The sequence below is a fragment of the Nilaparvata lugens genome, chromosome 5 (assembly GCF_014356525.2).
Source record: "Nilaparvata lugens isolate BPH chromosome 5, ASM1435652v1, whole genome shotgun sequence".
Taxonomy (NCBI): Eukaryota; Metazoa; Arthropoda; class Insecta; order Hemiptera; family Delphacidae; genus Nilaparvata; species Nilaparvata lugens.
In genome coordinates this window covers 27,426,908-27,443,173 of record NC_052508.1, presented here as the reverse complement: position 1 = coordinate 27,443,173, position 16,266 = coordinate 27,426,908, and the positions used below count along the sequence as shown (strand labels likewise).

Here is a 16,266-nt window from a genome sequence, read left to right as displayed (position 1 = left end):
AACCAAAATTCCAATAGAGATCTATGAGACCACTCAATGATTGATTCGCCTATTCAACTTATCATTCGAAGTATAAAAATCCATATTCCATCAAGTAGTTGAATGTTGCATAAGGTAAGAAAATTATCATTGTGAAAAGTAGGTGAAAAAATGTGTCCTCTTGAATTGAATTTGACCTAAAATAGGTTGGCTCTAGAGGCAATAGGCAACAAATTTCAACAATATGTGAACTAATGCTCTTATTTTTCTGGCAATATTACCATCTTGACACACGAATTCCACAGCAATAAAAACCGTACCACATAATATAATAGAAGAGAACATAACGGAAGAGTGACGAATCTACTTTTTCATTCTTTTTATCCGTCTTACAAACATGATGCCTCCTGTTGTTATTTTTTGTGCCTATTCTCTTGTAGATGTCACAGCAATAATTCAATAATACTTGTTGGCATAAGACATTTTTATTCTTCCCATGCAGTGAGGATAGAATGTACATTCTATGCATTCATACTATATTCATCTATACTCATTCTATACTCTATATTACATTCTATACTCTCTGTTCCCATGGCCCAAACGTTATTTTGATGGGCAAATTGATGGACTGATCTACAAATCTGATTCTATTAAGTGAGAGTCCTGAATTGAGTGTCTATAAGATTTTTTTTCAACAAATACGTTTCAAGTTCCAAGCTCCTACAGTTATTTACTGTCTCTCCTCAATCTAAAAAAGCTTGATTTTTATCACTTTCTTCTATATAATAAGAGAGAATAGGGTTGTGTTTGTTCGCATCAAAACATGTCAACTTGTGGATTGCATACCGGAAAAACGGTAATGATTTAGATCTCCAAATTTTACACATAGATTCTAAAAATATCAAAATCGTGCACCTCGAAGCCCAAATTTCACTTCTCTTTCTAGATTTTTTAGAATAAATCAATGTTCAAATTCCATTTATGGGACATGAAATTTTATACAGAATGGCTTACATTGTTGTAGAATGTTTTGTTTATAAGTAAAGAAGTTATAACGTTAGTACAAGGCAACCCATTTTGAAAGCAGCCGTGGTCTAGCGGTAGAGTACTCGGTTACGGCGCGAGTGTTTTTCGGTTCGAATCCCGATTCTTCCTTTTTTTATGCTTAATTTTTTCCCTCGAAACCTATTATTATAAATTATTTTTTGAAGGAAGTTGTTTTCATTAAGATTGATCATAGATTTCATCAATTAATTATTATTCTATGTAAAATTTTGCAACCAGTACAAATGAAATGGACATGGGTTTCATGCTGTGTCATTGGAATTCATAAGAAATGCATGAATAGATAGATTATAATAAAATTAGTACCGTGATAATTGATATTCTTCAGTTATAATGTCGGCCCACTATTAGACAAAAATTAGGAGTGGAACGAATTAGTAGGTATTTTGTTTGGAATTGGGAAGCAAAAGGCTGCCTGATTCAAAGTGAGGAGGATCTAATCAATACTAAAATATTGATGTATTGAAGAAAAATCGATATGATACTATGAGTTTTTGGAGTATTATGTTTTCTTTACTTTAGGTATCTATACTAATAATAAAGGAAAGAACTGGCTTATACACGTACGGAATAGGAAAATTATGTTTGACGCATCATCACGTCTGAACTATTCAACTGACTAACTTGAAATTTTGCATATAGTTTCTTGCGAGGATTGTTATAGGCCTATTTTCAATTCTTCAAGATTTCATTAAATCAAGTTTTCAATTTGTCATGCTTCCAGTTGTTGTATAGAAACAGCTGAACATTTCTTTGGAAAGGGAGATTAGATGAAAGGTATGATTGGGATCCTATTCGAATAAAAATAACTGATTTTCTGTCCCATCAAAATTTTGGTCAGCCATCTTGGAACCGCCATTTTTAATTCAACTTCATTTTTTTAAATTGGAAGGTTGTCATATAATACATGATTTCGATACAGAATTCCAAGAGAAAATGAAACCGCACATTGATTTCTCAAACCGTTCAAAAGTTATTCTCATTCAAAGATACTGATAAATAATCCATCTATACTATAATAATGGAAAGAACTGGCTTATACACGTAACCGGATAGGAAAATTATGTTTAACGCATCATCACGTCTGAACTAATTGACTGAATGTCTTGAAATTTTGCATAAAGATTATTTATTAACCGAGGATGATTATAGGCCTATTTTCAATTTTCCAATATGTTATTACGTCAAGTTTTCAGTTTGTAAAGTTTTAAAATAGACCCTTGCGGAGCACGGGTTACCTGCTAGTATTCAATAAAATCGAGTAGTTTGACTTATGCAGTGTTATATTGAAAACAAAAAGTGATAGAATATTCATTCTGATCAACCTTTGAACAATCAGCTTCAGTAATTTTAATGAAATTTTCATTTAGGTCCACTTCAAAGTATGTAGTCACATTTACAAAAAACACATTTTAATGAAAATTTATGCAACGCCAGCTTTCCATAAAATATTAAGGAATGTCCTTCGTTGTCTATTTTCCCATTTCACGATGAAATTACGCTCTGCCATAATTATTCATCAAATGACTTCATCTGTGTGATTGATATCGTAATCATAATGACATAAACGTCTCTGGTTCTCTAGATAATCCACTAGCTCATTCAATGCCTCTTGAATGTAAGAAGCCAATACAGTACCACAAAATAAGCAATAACAAGGTTCCTCCTTCTGTGTCAATACTCTCGACAGTTTTTATGGGACCTTCAGACCTTCCCATGATTATTAGTAAAATTTCTCAAATAGAGAAGATAGAAAAATATGTGTTTTCCATCATCCCTATTTTCTGAGATTTGTCAAGAATATAGCGTTATATGATCGAATATCCGAGATTGAAATAGTAATGCTCTCTCATTTTCTCATTCGACCACTCATCATTTCTACCATATCACCCAAGCACAAACGTGTGGCTCATGTCCACATTGCTTTCAGTAAAAATTATTATAATTGTGAATTCCCAAACTCACATGATTGTTGTGTTTCATTTTTAGATTCAAGCGACTGAAAATCAAATAATGTCGAAGGAATTAGGAGGAGGGGGAGACAAGGAAAAAATGGGAAAATTTTCAATTAATTTTTTCACATACATACAAGTTTGATAAAGATTGACAGAAAGAATACATGCAAACAACAACAACAATACACATTAAAACAAAAGAAAAAGAAAGTGGTGCAGAAACGTTGGAGGATTGAAGGGTTTTTCCAACTATGATTATCCATGTTCTCAATCCTTGAGAAGGTGAAAAAAGTATAATGAAATTAATTGGCAAATTGTATTGCTCAAGATCTTGTAGAGAGTAGAGAAGGGACTAACACCAAACGATGCCCATGACCGAGACTCCTGGAAGAAACTGACCCGAAACGCCGACCCCAAATGAGTGAGAAAAGGCTGAGAAGAAGAAGAAGAATCAATATCATTGGTTATCAATACGAGCTATCATGAATAGAATCCATCTTGAAATTTGAAAATTGAATGGTCAAGATCTGTAGAAAAAAGCAAAATATATGGAATACTTCCAGTGAATTGGTTGTTCAAGACAAGTTTCGAGTTTCTCTCGAAAGTACTTAGATAATTCACTATTGTTTTTTTAGCAATTGGCTCTTCAAATTCATAATTATCCTTTTCGAGTTCACTGCCCAATGTGATCTGCCATATTAAGAGACTTTCAAATTCTGTTGGTAGCATCCGCATTACCGTAATTTACATAGTTCATTCGTGATGATGAGCGCTGAATTACAACGGAAGAACTACTATTTCGTTTATAACTCAGTAGTATTATAATTGAGTAGGAATAGAGCCGAAAGAAGAGCAGACCATTATGACTCTCGACTCAGTTGAAGCAATTTACTTTCAGAAGTTATGATTATCCTGAAAAAACAAAGTAAATTCTGGGGCTTACTTTGATAGTTTCTCCGTGTATATTCATTTCTTAAAACAGTAATAAAATATTACTCGAGATTGTGGCTTGCTCTTTGCTCTGGCGGTGTCTGAAAGGACGAATGAGGGATAGTACTGAAAGTCCTGTTCACATAACTCCTATAACCATCAATTGTTTTTGTACATGTGTTTTATAGCATTGTTATGATAGACCTAATAAGTACTTTACTGGAATAATAAGGGTCGTTTGCACAGTCAAAGCTTAAACTAAATTTATTCAGCTGTTGGCTTAAACCGAAAATGAAACATATTATAACAAACGATAGGTACTTGATACGTATTTAATCCAGTTTAAAATGAAATATATTTTTAACTGTCACTGTGCAAACGGCTCTTAGTATAGCAGGCTACTTTATAGTAATCAATATTACTTTTATGGAATCTAAAGATGCAAAAAGGCAGACATGAATGCAATGTCAATATCAGACTGACACACAATCAATAACAGATTAATAATGTTAGAAGATTATTCAATATTATTCATAATTTATTAATTCAAAATGTTATCAATTAAGTAGTATGAATTTCTATCTTAAAGAAATTTACAATATTCATAGAGAGTATTCCCTTTATCTGCATGTACCTAATTTTATCTGCTACTTCGTCTCCAGGACTTGGGTCTAACACTCCGGTTAGTTGCAAGATTAAAGCGTTTAAGATATCACATTTCAAATTTATAAACATATTTGCGTAACATATTACGCACGTAACCAATTACAATTTTGATACACATTTATGCATTTTCTGTTGACACCTAATTATCGACGATTAGAAAGCTTTCGAGATTAGTATGTGAGCCGTGCTCATCTTTATCAAAGAAGTTTCAATTTTTATGTGATCGATTTGTGATCGTTTAATACCCTCCAACCTCTGCCGTTAGCTGACATTTTACAGTCCAGTTCGATACTTAATCTGCTTTTGAATTGAAGTTTTACGACGAACCGCACAGACAGCTTTCTAGTGAGCGAACTTTGCCCTTCCTCAATCATCTACCTGATCTGCAGTTGTTACTGGCTTCGCTGAAGAGGATCATGTCTTGTATAATCTCCAACAAGGAAAGTTATTCTGCTTTACTACGGGAAGTAGATGAGAAGTTGGTAATTGCGTATACTGACTTTTTTAGACTGGATCTTGAACGTTTTGTAATTCAATTCAATTCAATTTATTTATTCACACACACACACATAAAATACATCAATATGAAATAAAAATTAATTACAACAATAAAAAAACATTACAGTATAAAATAAATAACATAAATATGAGAACACATTACAATATTAGAAGGCAAATTATACATGTTATGTGGTAAAGAAGGGTAGAGGATCAAAAGTTCTTCCAACTATGGCTATCCATGTCATAGGAAGGGTTTTGATCCTTGGAATTTTTGGAAAGGATTGGGAAAGGGATGTGATAGAGCACAAGTAGGGGAAGTGAGCGCACTAATCAGAAAATTAGTTCTCTGTTAACTTATTATAGTTCTCAAAGGTAGAAGAAGTAGTTAATTTTGATCCAAGCATTGATATCTGTTTTTACTTTTTTTGTTATCTTAGCACAGCTAATAATTTGTTCAGGAATTTTATTTATAATTTTAGTGCTTAAATATATGAGTTGTCTTCTAATATTTTCAATGTTAGTATGATAGATTAGGTACTTATTTGTGGTTGGTCTTAAATTGTATTGATTATTGATAGTATTATTAGTGCAAATGAAATTATTTTTTACATTTAAATATATACTTCACTACATTCATTACATACAACTGTCTAACTGTCAACACGTTAAACTCTTCAAAAGTCAGGTTGGTTGGGAAAAGTCTAGGCTTATTTAAGATTGTTTTAATGATTGATTTTTGAATTATGAAAAGCTCTTCCAAGTGGGAATTATAACAGCCCCCCCATAATGAAATACCATACTGAATAATTATGGTCTGTACCAGTGCAAAGTATACCATTTTAAGATGACTTGAGTTTAGAATTTTTTTTGCTTCGTAGAATTTATAAGAAAGATATCTGATTCTTTTGCATAAAAATTTGATATGGATGTCCCACTTCAAATATTCATCTATTATGACGCCTAGATATTTTGTGCTTGTTACATTTTTTATTATGGGACAAGTGCAGTTATTGAAGTTCATGTTGCAGTTTGAATGTAGTCTCAGATTCATATTTTCGTCGGGTTTACCAGTTGTATTGAGTGCAAAGGTGATGTAATTGGTTTTATCAATGTTCAAGCTCAAAGTGTTTTTGTCTAACCATTTTTTAATGAGAAAACAATTCTGTTCTGCAATTTCATGAGCCTCGATCCACGATTTTCCATAGAAAACAGCTGCAGTGTCATCTGCGAATGATATAGTTGTTGAGTTTTTTAGTTTCAGGCTCAGTAAATCATTCACATAAATAATAAAAAGGATTGGTGAAAGTACAGTTCCCTGAGGCAACCCGTAAGAGGTCATTTTAGAGGTATCAGTACATCCATTTATTGTTAAAGACTGTGTTCTATCTCTCAAATAGCTTTTAATTAATTCTAGAAAAATTCCCCTGAAGCCATATTTCTCGAGTTTATTGTAAAAGGAGTAATGTGGAATAGTATCAAAAGCTTTTTTGATATCCAAGAAAACCGCTATAGATTTGTAATTGGAATTCAGGTTTTGTGAAACAGTATTGGCAAATTTAATTAATGCATCTTCTGTACTCCTCTCAGCCTGAAATCCAAATTGATTTTCATTTATTATTTTATGTTTGCTCAAAAACAGGACTAATCTCTTCTTTATAATCTTTTCCATAATTTTTGCCAGATTACTGATAAGACTGATTGGCCTGTAATTGCCAGGATTTGATGGATCTCCTTGCTTGAAGAGAGGTTTTATTTTGGCTTTTTTGAAGTGTTTGGGGAAGTAGCCTTGCTCAAAAAATTTATTAAAAATCGTGGCTAGTGGTTGTGAAATAGTGTGGCCTATTTGCTTGAGTACTGTGTTATTGAGATTATCCATTCCTGGGGCGCAATTATTCTTCAGCTCTTTTATTGTCTCTCCAATTTCTTTAGAATCTGTTGGTCTCATGAAAAAAGAATTCAGTAGAGGTGTTTCGGTTATATTGTTGTTGTGATCAAAGTTGGGGGAATTCGCTAGTTCATTGTTGAAAGCTATAGCCTGTCTTTCACCAACATTGGTAAAAAAGTGATTCAGCCTGTTGGCCTCAACTCTGATCCTGTTACACTCCTTTTTTCCTTCCCCGATTGCCTCATTAATACTCCTCCAAAGCTTTGAACTATTGTTTTGACATTGCTCTATTTTAACTTTATAATATTTCTCCTTCGCTTCACTTATGAGCCTATTCAATGTGTTCCGATAAATTCTGTATTCATTTATTGAATCAGCATTTGCAGGACCTTTCCTTATTCTATCATGCATTCTATCCCGTATAGTAATTGATCTTATTATTCCTTGCGTTATCCAAGGCTTCAAAGGGTGATTTCGGTGAGGAATGTTTATCTCAGTTTTGACTGAATTAATAATACCATTTAACCGTTCCACAAACTTTTCAACAAGTATATCTATATCTTCATTTCCAAAAATTGTATTCCAGTTTTCTTTTTCCAATTTTTCAGCAAGAAGTCTGTAGTTGTATGATATTTTTATGCTGTTTGCAGGCATATTTCTATTTGAGTGGTTTCGGGATTCCGTTCATTACCTAAATGTAATAGAGCCGAATAATGATCCGTTATTGTTTTCTTGAAGATGTTCCCAAATATAAAGTATATTTATATTTAAATAGAAATTGCTATTTGTGTTTTTGAAAAAGATATGATCTATGCACGATTCAGATGTGGTTGATCTTGATACTCTAGTACTTCCATTTATATGAGATTTAAAGCCTTTGCTCATTAAAATATGCATGTATTCCAGAACCTGTATACTAGTTGATTGAATATTTATATTTATATCACCAACCATACAAACACTCATTGAATTGGGTATATTGTCAAGGAAATGGTTTAGGCTGTTGACAAAATTCTCGGTGTTATGATTACTGGGTGATCTATAAATTCCTATAACTCTGAACATTTTATCATTTGGTGTTTTCAAGTCCAAGCACAACGAGTTTGCATCAACAATGTCACAAGCTATCACACTGACATCAATATTATCTCTAATATAAATGCAAAGACCATCGAATTTGTTAATTTTCGAATATTGTTTACTTCGCCCCCCCCCCAATCCATGTGTAATGACCCCCCCCCCAAAGTACCCCAACTCCCAACTCTTTAGTTTTTAACATTAGTCAGTGTATGACAATAGAATTCACATCTTAAGGTGCTTACAGATATACGCGCCGCAAACATGAGCAATTCACTTTTAATCAGCTGATGCCAAGCTTTTTATATCTGTACTTTACCGTTTTTGTAAAAATACAGATATAATCAGCTGATTAAAAGTGAATTGCTCATGTTCGCGGCGCGTATATCTGTACGCACCTCTACATTCTAATCTTCCATACGACATTATTTACCTTTGGTCTTGTGAGGAATTCTTTCTGTTTTCATAATATGGTAAAACTATATACCATCGTTTCTTATCTCTTTAAAATAGAAATAACTTAAAGTATCTTTTTGATATTATTTTTGAGACTAGCAGTGCACCCGTTCTTGTTCGGGAGGACTAGAAAGAACTTCATTACATCAGGAAAAACTACATGACACATATTTTAATAGGATATTAAAAGATAAGTAAGGGAGGCTTTGCTTTTTAAATGTTAAGGTTACTTATAAAAAGTTGAATAATAATATCATTGATAATTCTTTATTGCAAAAGAATATTGCATAGCAATCTTGGTAAACATTCATACAAATTTGGAACGATTTTATTCATACAATATATAATGTCGGCAAGTTTAGGTATTCTAAATCCTATACTATCAAACGAGCAATTTCTGTTTAGATGTTTTGATGTTTAAATTTTTAGATGTTTATATGTTTGTATTTCACCGGATCTCGAAAACGGCTCTAACGATTCTCACGAAATTCAGAACATAGTAGGTTTATAATATGAAAATTCGATTACCCTAGGTCTCATCCCTGGGGAAACTCGCTGAAGGACATTAAAAGAATTTATTCATCCTTGGAAAAACAGCTGATAATTTCGGCATCTGTTGATGATGGAAGTGAGTGAGCGAGTGCATGTGTGTGGGACTGAGACAAAATTATGACTCAGCTGTTGAACTTTTGTACATAATTCAATCAGGTACTTAGTGACAGTTGTACAAAAGCCGGTTAAATTTAAATCCTGATTAATTCCAGTAGAACCAATCAGAAAAGCTATCTTTTTGAGATGGTCTTCTGTGATTTGGTTCACGTGAAATGAATCAGGATTAAAATTTAACATGCTTTTGTGAGAGAAATTTTTGCATTCCTCTGCGAATTAATCTCAATCCACTGTGATTAGATAGAACCTTTCTGTATGAACTATGAATATTTAGTATAATTTCTTCTTTCGTAATAATTTTTATATGCATTTGTAGGTACTCTAGAGCGGAGCTCGGTGCCCCGATATTTATCATGAATTGGAATAGGTTGTCACTGATGTTGTGTTGTTGGTAGTATTTACTTTTTAACATTACAGGAGTAAATAACACAAGTCGAACAAAATGTATCTTTAAATGGTTTGGTTTTTGGAATAAAGATATCATCTGAACAAGTACATTTTGTAAATTCTATCTATTAATACCAAATATCGGGGCACCGAGCTTTGTTCGTTATTTATTCATTGATAAACAGATTTATTTCATTGATAATCATTTCTTTAAAATGATTGGGGAAGTACTAACAGGCACAGCCCAAAACTGTTACTTACCCGAATTTTTATTTATTCACTACGAAAAATATATTTCGTCTGTGATTTATTCACAGACGAAATCATCATCTGTTTTTCCAAGGATGAATTATCCTTTTCATGTCCTTCAGGGAGTTTTCTCAGGGATGAGACCTAGTGCAATCGAATTTTGATATCATAAACCTACTATATTCCGAATTTCGTGAAAATCGTTAGAGCCGTTTCCGAGATCTGTTGAACATAAATAACCATATAACGAGATAGCCAGATAAAAAATAGAAAAATATAAACAGATATACAGAAATTGCTCGCTTAATGTAATAGGATAACAACTTTTAGTCCAGTCAAATGATCGTTTTTCAGGAAACAGCCCCGAAAGAATTTTTTTCGATGGTTCTATCTGTATTTTGGGGCGCTAAATTCTAATCTGAAATTTTCTGACACGCCAGAGGGCGACGTCACCCCCAAAATTTTGGACTTTTTTTAAGTTTTCCATTAAATCTCGAGAACCTTGAATTTATCGAGAAAAAGCATTCTCTTATAATATTAAAGATAATAAAATTTCCAATGAATTGACTGGTCGCGCAGGACTACTCTTTGGATTTTTTATCTGAAGTGTTCCACAAGATACACAACTTTGAATGTGCGAGAAATTTGTGATATTTCCCCCATTTTCACAGTCTCGCATATGCAACGTTGCATATCTCGTATCTTGTGGAACACTTCAGATAAAAAATCCAAAAAGTAGTCGAGGTTGTGATGAATATTCTCCTCTTTTCACTCCCATGAATTATACTTCTGTTTTCAATACCGTTAAAAAGTTACAGCCAATTGAATGATGATCTTTATTTTCTCATTTTTCTTGCGATTTTACTGTTATTAAAGAGTCTCTAAAATGAGTACAATACATGATAGAAACTTGCAATTGGTCTTAAATGAGAGAAAATTCCATGCTCTATAAGCTGAGTTGCCCTAAATTGATCTTGCATTATTGTTTAAATCGAAAAACTGTCGAGACTGTGAAAATGAGAAAAATATCGCATATTTCTTGCAACAGCAAGGAAACTCAAACACAGGACCATTAAAAATTAAAATGAAGCAAAGGAGATCAGAATAATAGTTAATGATGGAGTTATAATTTATTTTTGTCAAAGATTTACCTTCAAACTCATAGGCTCAAAATTACTAAAATTCCTGCATACAAAACATTATCAATTGTGCTTATGCTTTATATTGAGTTACACTTAGCAAAATATAACATTGTAAAGGTGGGAAAAATCAACCACATTAGGATATCTCTATTTAATACCTTGATTTTTTAATCATAATTCAAAATGTTGACATAAAATATACAAAAAATCATGCCCCCCCCAAAAATGTTGATGGCGCAAATTGCGCCATGCCCCCCCTTGTGGGCACCCCTGACATCCTCCATTTATCATCTGGAAATCATAGTCTAGCGTCAATCATAGCTTATGAATTCACCAGAACTTTTAATAATATACTTCTTGGCTCTTGTTTATTATCTGTTCTTGGAATTTTGAACAGAACAGTATTGATGTGCTTCAATTCAAATTCTAAATATCTCCACTCCACATGTTGAAGGTAATATCTCCACATGTTGAAGGTGGCGATATTCATACACTTTATAGTATTGTTGAAGCATTGTCAACGTTTGTTATCGACAACAAAGTACCTCGTATAAAATAGATTAAATAAAATTTAAAATTCGAGATAATGATATCCATATGTTGAAGGTAGGAAAAGTAAATAGACTTAGATCTTGTTGTTGTTCATTGCCAATTGAATTTAAAATGGATGGAGATACAATTTCCAGGATGAAAATCAACTTTCTGCACTTGCTTCATGTGTAATTCATCATTATTGAAATCATTAGTGGACAAAATAAGGATAATTAATTATATATTATTCTCCCTACTACTAGAAAACTACTACTATTCACGTTTTATTCACTGTGACTTGAAATGCATACTAAACTTAATGATTGAAATAGTGAGTAAGTTAGATCATAGTCTCTTTAAAATTGTATAGAATTAAATGCCAACGAGCAGTTTTTTAGAGCTAATATTCCCTTGCGAAATAAAGTAATTGGATCAAAGCTTCCAAATTGAGGTGGGTTAGCCAGTTCAGAACCGATTTTTGATACTTGAATAGTTGAATCTTTCTCAGAAGGAGTGAAAATCTAAATATCCTACCTCGAGCGTGAACTAAGATTGAAATTGATGATTTCAGTTCCGGTCTCCTAAGAGCTACCAGCAATCAGACTGGTCTTCAGGTTCAGATCACAACACCTCAAAACTCAAACGACCTGTTACAAAATTCACTTCCGTTGCGTTGCCATTAAAGCAATCAACTTGATGACCTTTGGCCTTGTTCTTGACTTGTTTCATAACTTAGCACTTAACGGGAATATTTCAGATTAGCATATCGCTTAGATGCAGGTTACATCTGTAAAGATTCTCTCCATTTTTTGGGGGCAAGAGAAAGCAGGTTTTGCGAGCATTATTCAACGTACATTTTTCTTTCTGTACGTCTGCCACCTCGCCAGAGAGACAAACCATAGTTGGCAAAAATGCTTGAAGATTTATAAACACAAGAAAGCTGCTTCAATTCAACGAAGTATCTACTTAATGCCTCCAACCTCAGAAAAGGAAAGTAGTTCTAATGAACAAGAACAACATTTACGTGGTGAGGTATCATAGTATCTCTGCTCTGAACTTGATAGGTTGGTTTATTCAATTAATGGACTATATACCTGTTTTTGTACGTCTAGTTCAACAAACTTATCCAAATGAATAAATCATGAATTAGCTTGAATGATCAATTTAAAGTGATTCAGAGTAGACTGCTGAAACAAAACAAGGATCTGCGAATATTTGCTGCTTGTTTATCGACATTGAGATTGAGAACAATGCTACTTTGTATCCAAAGCTCAAACGGTTGCAATAGTTTTATTCGTTCGGTAAATGATCTCATCTCTTATATCATACCTTCTAGGTTTTTCTGTTAAAAAGTCACCTCTTTGAGAAAAGAATTTCTTCCAATCTCCCAATTAAATAGGCGAAGTAGAATCTATGATGTGCAGGTTTTCCACGACCACAGGAGCTGCAATTTCGGAATTCCACTTTTGGAAATACTGAAATTTTCCACGTCAATACTAAATAATTTTTGTATGCGATAGTAGATGCCTGGAATGTCAGGTAATTGTGGAATATTGGAATATTTTGAAAATAATCATATTATAGTGAACAATATTAGAAGGTATCATTGCATTAAGTTACATGACTGAACTTTTTTCCGGCTCTATTACATAATTTTAAAAACAGCAGTTCTTCGTCCACAGCATTGTTAAAAAAATGAGTGTATGAGATCCACGTTTTGATACATTAAGTCCAACTGACACTTCTGACAGCCACGTCCTAAATCATCGAGATGGAAGCCGTCATCAAGATTATAAGAATGTGCTGGTCTTCAATGTGATGGGCTCTAGCATTATAATGGCCAGTTTTTTCACAGTTTAAGTTAATCTTTGATCTAGTTCACGCCTCTAGATATTTGGTAAGAGTGTGTGATTGCAATCAGTTTTCTCCTGTTCTTTTTCAAAGTAATCAATTTATTTTATTTTCAGGACGAGTGAATTGGTAGCACTGATGGCTATCTCAGCAACTCTCTTCCTATTTCTCCACACACGTGATCTCCATTCAAAATTACGACAGATGGAAGGCCGTCTCCAGCCAGAGGACCTCACGCAATCCGCTGCTAATCAGATCTCAGGTAATTTGCATTGCAGTCACTTAAGCAATCTGAATAGCTGTTTCCCTTTTAGAGATATGAACTATTCTTCATATATGAACTATTCATTAATCTACGTGGGATTTGGATGGAAGGCTACAATTTTCTGTAGCAACATCTATGAGCGGATACAAAAAAAACACACCAACCAAGCAATGAGAAAAGATACCGATTGAGACTTGAGAGTAGAACATAATCTATTATACAGAGTGAGTCTAAAGGTGCGTACAGATTTACGCGCCGCGAACATGAGCAATTCACTTTTAATCAGCTGATGACAAGCTTTTTATAAATGCATCTTACCGTTTCTGTAAAAATACACATATAATCAGCTGATTAAAAGTGAATTGCTCATGTTCGCGGCGCATATATCTGTACGCACCTATATGTATGGGAACCCCTCAATAAGTTGGAGACTTGTAGATATAATACTGTAACTTTTTGGATAAGTCATTGATCAAATACTTAACCTTTTGACGAACAACTGAATTTCAACCCCTCATTAGGGGGTGACTTAGGGGTTGTAACTCGAATATTTCAAGTGTAAACACACATTTTGTGGTACATCATTTTGAAGACCTTTTCAAAACAAGAAAGATGATATGAATAAAAATGTTCTATGATACTTGCAACCGAAATGGCAGCTGATTGAAGTTTTAGTTTTCAAGGAAATGAGTGGTTGTAACTCGAAGTTTTAGTTTTTACTTGCAACTTCAATCAGCCGCCATTTTGGATACAAGTATCATAGAACAATTTCATTGATGCCATCTCCGTTTTTTAAAAAGGCCTTTAAAATGATGTATCACACAATGGGTGTTTACATTTGAAATATTCGAGGTGCACCCTCTTATGAGGGGTTGAAATTCAGTTGTACGTCAAAAGGTAGTGTATTCGACCAATAACTTATCCTGAAAGTAACAGTATTATATCTACAACACTTTGCAACTTTTTCTGACTTGTTGAAATACGCTGTTTTGAAACCTTTGTACAAGAAGGGGGATAAGAATGATGTTGCTAATTTTAGACCAGTAGCTCTGCTCTCATCTTTCTCGAAAGTTTTTGAACGGGCTTCTCATACTCAGCTCAATAATTTTTTTGAAAAATCCTCTCTTTTTTGCAAGTCACAGTTTGGATTTAGAAAGGGCAGATCCATTGAAGATGCTGTTTTCGGAATTAACCAGGGGACACTTAAGGCTAGGGATGACTCTGAACAGGCTCTGGGTATTTTCTGTGACTTGTCGGGAGCTTTTGATAATGTTCAACATGATCTTCTATTGCACAAATTGAAATATTATGGTGTAAATGGGAAAGAATACTCATGGTTCCAGTCATATTTATCGGGGAGGTTCCATAGAGTGTCAATATCTGTTGGTAATGAAACATCTTCTTGGTTACCAATGTCTCAGGGAGTACCGCAGGGTTCAATATTGGGTCCCCTCTTATACCTGGTCTATGTTAATGACATCGAGAGTCACGTCAATTTCAAACTCTCTCTTTTTGCGGACGACACTACAGCTTTAATCACCAGTAGGAACAGTGAATGTTTGATAAGAGAGGCTGAGAGGTGTCTTGCTGAATTAGATTCGTGGTTTGTTCAGAATAGTCTTAGTTTGAACTGCAAAAAAACTAAAGTAATTCCCTTCAGCAGAGACTATAAAAGTTTTGGAATAAACTTGAATACGCAAAGTAGAGTTGAAACTTCTGATTCCACGACATTCTTGGGTCTGATGATGGAGAGTGATTCGAAGTGGAAGCTTCATATTTCTCATGTCACTGGTAAATTGAATAGAGCCTTGTTTGCATTAAGAGTAATGGCTAGAGTAGGGAGTGAAAAAACTGTTCTTTTTGTATATCATGCTTATTTTCTGTCAGTTATGAGATATGGAGTTATTTTTTGGGGAAAAAGTATAGAGAATAATGGAATATTCATACTGCAGAAGAAAGCCATTAGGATAATTTATAAGATTAATACAATGCGCTCTTGCAGACCTTATTTTAAAGAAAAGAGATTGCTGACGGCTCCTGCTATTTATATATTAGATTTAGCAATCTTCGTTTTTAAAAATAGACGAATGTATGAGGAGAACCAGGTGAGTCATCCCCATAATACTCGATTTAGAGGTTTTGTTTACCCACATCACAGACTAAGCCTGCTGGAGAGTGGCCCGTTTTATATGGGAATGAAAATATTTAATTCAATCCCATCTCACATAAGAGAAATCGATGGCTTGAAGGAGTTCAAAAAAACACTCAGGGAATTCCTTATTGTATTGTGTCCGTACAGGTTAGCAGACTTCCTAGTTGAATAGTGTTTGATTGATGTATGTTGTGTGGGATCTGTAGTGTTGAAATGGGAGGGATGGTAGATATTAGATTAAACTTTGACGTGTCATATACTGCGGGATCGTTGCTCCCTTAATGCAGTTCAGTAATTGTGACGAACAAGTAAACTAAAACTAAACTAAAAACTTATTGAAGGGTTCCCATTCATATGACTCACTTTCTGTATAACAAAATGAAGAATTGGCGCATTGTCGTATCATCACGTCTGAACTATTTGACTGATTAAATCGCTTGGCTGATTGCAAATAAATTATTAATTTACCGAGGATGGTCAGACTTATTTTAAATTATTCAGATCTC

The 16,266-nt window shown here is 33.7% G+C and overlaps 1 protein-coding gene and 1 long non-coding RNA gene across 2 annotated transcripts in view; one reads left to right on the top strand and one right to left on the bottom strand.

Moving 5' to 3' along the window:
* LOC111046240 (heparan sulfate 2-O-sulfotransferase pipe) overlaps positions 1 to 16,266 on the top strand; it is a 116,610-nt gene that overhangs the window by 59,106 nt on the left and 41,238 nt on the right. Inside the window, exon 2 of the mRNA XM_022331742.2 lies at positions 13,460 to 13,605. Coding sequence (XP_022187434.1) covers positions 13,460 to 13,605 — 146 coding nt within the window. The remainder of the gene's footprint in view (positions 1 to 13,459; positions 13,606 to 16,266) is intronic.
* The window catches only part of LOC120351306, a 198,948-nt gene continuing 197,702 nt past the window's right edge, over positions 15,021 to 16,266 (bottom strand). Inside the window, exon 3 of the long non-coding RNA XR_005571304.1 lies at positions 15,021 to 15,110. This is a non-coding gene — a long non-coding RNA (uncharacterized LOC120351306). The remainder of the gene's footprint in view (positions 15,111 to 16,266) is intronic.